Source organism: Phoca vitulina, unplaced genomic scaffold, assembly GCF_004348235.1.
Source record: "Phoca vitulina isolate PV1807 unplaced genomic scaffold, GSC_HSeal_1.0 scaffold95, whole genome shotgun sequence".
NCBI lineage: Eukaryota > Metazoa > Chordata > Mammalia > Carnivora > Phocidae > Phoca > Phoca vitulina.
Window position 1 is genome coordinate 206,082 of NW_022589798.1, and position 7,404 is coordinate 213,485.

The 7,404-nt window shown below is 52.8% G+C and overlaps 1 protein-coding gene across 1 annotated transcript; it reads left to right on the forward strand.

The window, feature by feature from the left end:
* Positions 1 to 1,159: 1,159 nt before the first annotated feature.
* Positions 1,160 to 3,459, forward strand: OLIG1 (oligodendrocyte transcription factor 1). The gene has a single exon (XM_032396942.1). It carries the CDS (start codon positions 1,255 to 1,257, stop codon positions 2,074 to 2,076), a length of 822 nt encoding a protein of 273 aa, XP_032252833.1. The 5' UTR covers positions 1,160 to 1,254; the 3' UTR covers positions 2,077 to 3,459.
* The last annotated feature ends 3,945 nt before the right edge of the window (positions 3,460 to 7,404 follow it).

Genomic DNA, 7,404 nt, shown 5'->3' on the forward strand with positions numbered 1-7,404 from the left:
CCATGCTGTGATGACAGGCTGCAGTAGTATGCCCAGGCATTGGGGTAGAAAACTTCCAGAGCCACCAAGTAATGTCATTTGGGGAAGAGAAAGATACAGTCCCACCCTCAACAGATATGAGCGTGTGGGTAGATTTTTGTTTGGCCAATTTCTGTGTGGTTTTTGCTTCAACAAGAGTGGAGTCACTGGTAGAATGACTACATATCCCTTTTGGGGAGGAAAGGTACCTGACCCCCAAAGCTCCTAAGTCCCTTAAAAACCTTTCAATCAGAGGGAGGGGAGACAGAGTGGCCAGGAGTAACTATTCTAATACTACTAATCCCTGAGCCTAGAAATTTGGTCCTCAAACCTGGCCAGAAATCACACATTTAAAATTCTAAAGAAATGTATGTTACACCCATGTTCAGTGCAGCATTATTCACAAAAGTCAAAAGGTGGAAGCAACCCAAGTGCCCATCTGTGGAGAAATGAGTAAACGAAATATGGCGTGCACACACAATGGAGTATCATTCAGCCTTTAAGAGGAAGTAAATTCTAACAAGGGCTACAACATGGATGAACCTTGAGGACACAAGCCGGTCACTAAAGACAAATGCTTTATGATTCCACTTAAAGTCAAATGCATAGACGCAAGAATGGTGGTTGCCAAGAGTTGCACAGGGGGTGGGTAGGGAGTCACTGGTTAATGAGCACCGAGCTGCAGTTTTGCAGGATGAGGAGTTCTGTGATTGGTTGCACGGCGGTGCGAATGTACTAAACACCACTAAGTGTATACATTACAATGCTTAAGATCGTAAATATTATGTTGCTTGCCTTTGACCACAATTGACGATATGCACGTGTATACAATAAAGCAGAGGCAGAGAGGAGGAGGCAGTGCAGCCAGTCCTCCAGGAACAAACGCATCTCACCCCAAAAGGCGCCGTCCCTCCCCTCCCTCCCGGGGGCCCGTCCTGTGACACTGACCCCAGCGCGCACAATAACCTTCTTGAGCGGTGCCAGCCGCACCTCCGCGCCGGCTGAGGCGGGACGGCCAATGAGCACGCGCCTGCACCCGGCCTCGCGCCCCCATTGGCTGCGCCCAGCGGCCCGCGGCCCCGCAGGTTCCCAAGCCGGATTTAAAGCGGTCGGAAGCGCGCTGCTGCGCTGCCATCGGCTGCCCGCACGCAGGTCGGCGGGGAGGGGCGGCCTGCCGAAGGGCCCACCCCGGGGCGTTCCTGAAGGGCGCCCTCGGCCGCCCCCACCGCCCCCCAAATGTACTATGCGCTTTCCCAGGCGCGCGTGAACGCGGCCCCCGCGACCATGCTGCGGCCACAGCGGCCCGGAGACGTGCAGCTCGGGGCCTCCCTGTACGAGCTGGTGGGCTACCGGCAGCCGCCCTCCTCCTCCTCCTCCGCCTCCTCCTCCACCTCCTCCTCCTCCTCCACGGCGGCCCCCCTCCTCCCCAAGGCGGCGCGCGAGAAGCCGGAGGCGCCCGCCGAGCCGCTGGGCGCGGGAACGGGGCCCGGCGCGCACGCGGGCGGCGGCTCCCGGGCGGACGCCAAAGAGGAGCAGCAACAGCAGCTGCGGCGCAAGATCAACAGCCGCGAGCGGAAGCGCATGCAGGACCTGAACCTGGCCATGGACGCGCTGCGCGAGGTCATCCTGCCCTACTCGGCGGCGCACTGCCAGGGCGCGCCCGGCCGCAAGCTCTCCAAGATCGCCACGCTGCTGCTCGCCCGCAACTACATCCTGCTGCTGGGCAGCTCGCTGCAGGAGCTGCGCCGCGCGCTGGGCGAGGGCGCCGGGCCCGCCGCGCCGCGCCTGCTGCTGGCCGGCCTGCCCCTGCTGGCCGCCGCGCCCGGCTCCGTGCTGCTGGCGCCTGGCGCCGTGGGGCCTCCCGATGCGCTGCGCCCCGCCAAGTACCTGTCGCTGGCGCTCGACGAGCCGCCGTGCGGCCAGTTCGCCCTCCCCGGCGGCGGCGCGGGCGGCGGTGCGGGCGGCCCAGGCCTCTGCACCTGCGCGGTCTGCAAGTTCCCGCACCTCGTCCCCGCCGGCCTGGGCCTGGCCGCCGTGCAGGCGCAGTTTTCCAAGTGAGGGCCCGCGCGGGCCCGGGGCGCGACCTAGGCCCGGCCTCCCGCCGCCCCGCTTCTCCACGCCCCCGTGCCCTGCACTCGGGGACGGCTAGCCAAGCACGGAGGGCACCTCCAACCTTCTGGCCCAGAGGAAGGGACCGTGGGGCGCCCCCTTCCCCGCCCCCACCCCGGGGAAATTAAAGTGACGCGAGCGGATGTTCGACGGAGCGTCGGGGCCACTGGGGGTCCTGAGTCCATTCCGGCTGCTTTGGGCAGCAAGTGCGCGCTCCCAACCCCGCTCTTGCCCAGCTCCCGTCTCTCCCGGTCCCTGGAGTCGTGCGCTTCGCGGGGGTGGTGCGGATTTTAGGGCACCGCGCGGTGGCTTTGGCTTGCTCTGGGTGCGGCGGGAGGACAGTCCTAGCGCCACGGCTCAAAGAGGCGACACCTGCCCAATAAGGGGGCCAAGTGGCTGCTCTCCGAGGGCAGGGAAAGGGTTCTTTTCCTTCTCCCCAGCCAGAGGTCACAGGCTCCTTTGTTCCCACCAGCCAAGCCCTGTCAAAGGAGGCTGCCCGACCTCAGGAAGCCGAGAAAGACCAGTTAGTCCGCGCAGATGGTCCCGGGCTTAGCAGACGGACTGACCCTCGGCTGCGGCGGGACGGTTGGCATCGCGGTACCGTGGGAGGAGGCGTTGATAACTCCAGGGTCCTTGGGTGTGCTGGGTTGGGAAGTTGGTCCGCTTTTATACCCTGGCTGTTAGAGTGCAATTTTTGAGAATCGCCTAAGCAGGGGTTTTGTTGCGGAGATTATTCGCTTTTAAATCCTGGGGTCTTCTTAAAAAGACAGTTTAGAACTTGAGATTCACCATTTTGTTTCCCCTTCCCCAAGGTAGCGTAACCAACATTTGAGCTTGCTTAAAAACACAAACCAGCCCCCTTTGACGCAGAAGGTGTTCTCGGTTTACTAAAATAGGTAACACGGCACTTCGCAGTCACCGCCAGTCTTGTCTGAAAGCACGATCGCTAATTAACTTTCTCATTAAAAGACGCAGAGGAGGACCTGAGCCCCAAACCTCCCGGCGGCTCGGCGGGTCCCCGCTGCGGTGGCGACGGCGGGATGGCGCTTTCTGCGCCGTCCCTTTGCGCGAGGGGTCTTTGCCCAGCGCTCTGGGCAGGTCTTCCCGCAGCTTTACATTTGAAGAACTGCCTGGATGACCGGTCTTGATTTGTTACAGACGTTAACAAATTATTTCACCCAAGATTATTTTATGATCTTTCAGCAGCTTGCTTTGAAGTCTCTGCTTAAGGTTTTTGGTTGTTGGTAGTAGCCGAATTTAACTGGCATTTTATTTTATCTCTAACTTTGTTTTGTTGCTCTGTGAAGAATCAACAAAATAAAACATTTAAAGACCTAACATTTTCCTTTGATTTGTTTGTTAATAAAAATGCCCTGGTGGGGCGCCTGGGTGGCTCGGTCAGGTCAGCCTCCGACTCTTGATCTCTGCTGAGGTCTTGATCTCAGGGTCCTGAGTTCAAGCCCGCGCTGGGCTCCATGCTGTGGGCAGAGCCTACTTAAAATAAAAATAATAATAAAAAAATGTCCTGGTGCGCTGGTGGATTCAGATCCTCAGGATGAAAGTTAATGGTTAAATATGACCAGGGTTCAAAGTTTTTAAACCTGGCTTCCTGATTTGTAAAATGATCTAATGAATAGGCATCTGCATGTCAAGTTCAGGCATCAGGCAGAAATATAAGGACCGAAAGTGAGTGGGTGGATGTCAACTTCAGGAATTAGCTCTCAGCCAAGATGAGTCTCTGGACTACTTCCTCCTCTAAAAACGAGTTTAAAAATACATTGATCATAAAATTATTTTGTATGTCAACATCCTTCTCAAAAACCCACCTTTTCCATCTCAGTGGACAGAAGCTTAAACAGTGTCATACAGCTATGAGCTTCCCCCGTTCTTTACATAAGGTTGGAGTTGTCTCCTAGGAAGTCATGACCTTAGACATCATTTTAAGAGGCAAAGACAGCTCCTCTGGGTCACTGGTGATGTTACAAAGAATTTGGAATGTTGACTTCCTCATATGCAATATTTAAACATTTTGTAGTTATTAATGAAACCCAACCACTGTTTAAAGGCATGGGGTTAATAAAGGAGAAAGTGTCCCCTTTAATCTTCAGGAAATGAAAGAAAACCTGAAGTGACTTCACTTTATCCATGTTGGTTTATCTGAGGTATGGACGCACTTAGGGATGGTGAGCATTCATTTTTGGGAACATGTTGTAGGGTGCACAGAGTGGTGCACATGCTGGAAGGATGGAATTGCCTTCCCCACCATGCTGGTTAAGTGTCTATTTCCTCAAGCAGGAGGCAGGAGAGGATATGAGAGAGAGAAGCTCTTATGCACCAACCCATTTCAGGAAAGAGCTTCTCATTCTTCCCAGACTCTGCCATCAGAAAAGTCACAGGCTTTTGGAATAAGTAAATTTGAATGGGGATTTTCTGCTTATTTAATCCCCATCCTTGCTTGCCTTGCATCTTGACTCGGAACCCAAAGTAAAAATCGACAACTAAATCAAAATCAAATCAGGTCCTCCCTGAAAGAAAAATATTTCTAAGAGATTAGAAATAAACCGTTCTCCCCGCAGTCCCAACTCCATCGCCATATGTCACCATCATTCCAAAACACACAGGAAAGAACATGGCAGAGAAGAGGTGGGTGGTCTCCCTCCCTCCGGTCTCTACTTATAAATTGGAATAAGTACCCAGGGCTTACAGAAAAGGTAATACTGTGTGTGATTTTCTTACTTAATTGAGAAAATCATGCTTTCCAGAACTGCTAAAGATTATGAATTCATTTAACAAGAACCTGCAGAGCTGTTTTGAGTCTCATCAAAATATTTCAGTTATCCGCCTGCACGTAGCATCACTTGGCCATGGCGCTAAACAAGATTAGCAGACTCGCTCCTTAAAAGATTACATCCTGGAAAATCGCATCAGTGGGCATTCAAGAGTCCTGTAGGATGAAGTAGAAAAATGGTAATTATATATGGTGTCCATAACAAAAGTTAGAGCTCTCCACATAAGTCTGTGGCAAGGCAGAGCCTGGGGCAGGTGCACTGTATAAGCCTAGACACGTATGGGGTAGACCATGGAGCTGTTCTTTCAGATCGGCAATGTTACGTCACATGCAACAGAGCTAGTTGATGTGCCCACCTCACTTGATTTTAGCTAGAGCGAGCTTTTTGCAGAAGGAACAAATTTAACCTGGTCTTTGAAGGGATTGGGGAAGAAGAGAAGGAATAAGGGAGGCTCCTTGAGAAAAGTCCATCAGGCCTCAGAAGCAAGATGAAAAAGAACACGTGACTCGCTGCCCAGAAAGATCCCTGCACCCAGCCAACCACCAATGTGCAATCCCAGTGGTTGGGGTGAATGGAACCTAAGGGGTAAATACATGAGGCCCTGAGAAACTATATCGTTAGTTGTATGGGAGGCCAGGTGAGCAATCGGTAAACAAAAAGCAGATTGAATGCACCGTGGGATTTACCTAGCCCGGAGTGATGGTCTATTTACAGATATTCTCCTCTAAGGGAAGCTGATTACACCAGGTATGAAAATATAACCTTGCAAAATATATAAGTTAGAAGGTGAGTGTCCCCATCAAGGAAGAGGTCCACTCCAAGCATGGAAGGTATTTCAATTTCCCAAAGGTCAGATTGTTAACAATAGTGCTTCATGCACGCCTCTGGTTCAAGGTCACCTGAAAGCGCATCTCCTCCAGAAGGCGTCGTCTTGCTCATGCGCTACCCCTTCCATTTCTGCACACTCAATAAATATTCAGTAAGAAGATCACCACCTCTACGGAAGTGGGCTCATGAAGCAAACGTTTGAAAAACGTCGTGTTTTTCTAAAACACAAATTCACTTTTTTCTAAAACACAAATTCACTTTTTTCAAGCAGGTTTTAGTTGTTAGGAAAAAAAAAATTTTTTTTTCAAGCAAGGTCCAGCTTATTCAACCACATTTAAGGTGTGAGAAGAGTAGTAAGATATTCCTCAAGCTACACGCAGACTAGCCTCATTATTGACGGAGATGCTGCAAATGACTTCTTCAAGCACTTCCCATTCGGTCCTTTTGAACTAAGCCCAGCTTAAAAGCTGAAATGCCTGATCAGAAATTAAGCCAAATTCTTTCTGTTCACATGGGATTAGCTGCTCCATCAGGGAACTTCCCCCTTTGTGTCCAGCTAATACTGAAGGGCCAGAGCTCAGGCTGAGCCCGGGACAATCAGGTCAATAGTCCACGTCTTTAAACACTACAGGCTGCCTGATGCTCAGGGGAGGACGTCACTTGGATTGAAAGTGAAGGGAGCGCATTTCTCCTTCACTCAGCCAGAGGATAGAGCACGCAGGTGGGCCACCGCCGGGGACATAGGCCACAGGTGCCAGATCCTCTCTCTAAATCCCACAGAGTGCTCATGGGGCAAGAGAACTTGGGTATTCTCTGTCCACCCTCTTCCCTACTGAATAAGGCAAGGGAGGCCCGGGAAGTTCAAGAGACATGCTCAAGGCCACACAGGTAGTCGGAGGCAGTGATGTGAGGGACCAGTATCTGCTTGGAGGAGGCAAAAGCTGCTTTCCTGGTTTATCTTGGTGGGACTAGAATGTCCTGCAAACAGTAATCGTGGCAAGAGATGAACCCATTCTTCCTGCCTCCTGGAAAATCTCCGACCTTTTGTGCCCAGCCCTCGGGCTGCCCCTATGAGCGGCATGGAAAAAAGGCAGACTCAGGACCAGTCCCCCACCAGGTGCCCAGCTGTGGATCAGCCACCTGAACTTTCTCTGGCAGCCTTGCCCCCTAGCCCCGAGGGAGGCCCACATTGGTGACAGGGAGCTCCAGAGGCAAAGCAAACCCTTTGAGAGAGCCTCTGATGGTGACATGTTTGTCATCAGGGTTTCCAAAAGCAACTAGCAGAAGGCGAGGGAGCAGACACCTGACAGGCAAGGGCAGCGGGCCGGAGGGAAAGCAGCGTCCTAGGGGCTCTCCCTTCTGTGGCGCCTTTCACCCTTTCCACGTAGACACTCAGTGTTCTGATGTTCATGGGCTCTGATTTTCTCAACAATGTGAGCATCTTTTTGCCAAGTGTTTTTCATGGATGTGAGTGAGTTTTCCAAGAGCCTGCTCAGCAGGAGTCAGGCTGGCTGCCACCAAGCCCCAGGATAGAGGACGGGCGCCCCTGACAGTGGGCCCTGCACGGGAAGCACCAGCCAGAGGTAGGTGATGGGGCCTGGAAAAACAGTCGTTGTAGGTTGGGAGCACCGGGATCAAGAAGGGCTATCGTGGGAGCTCC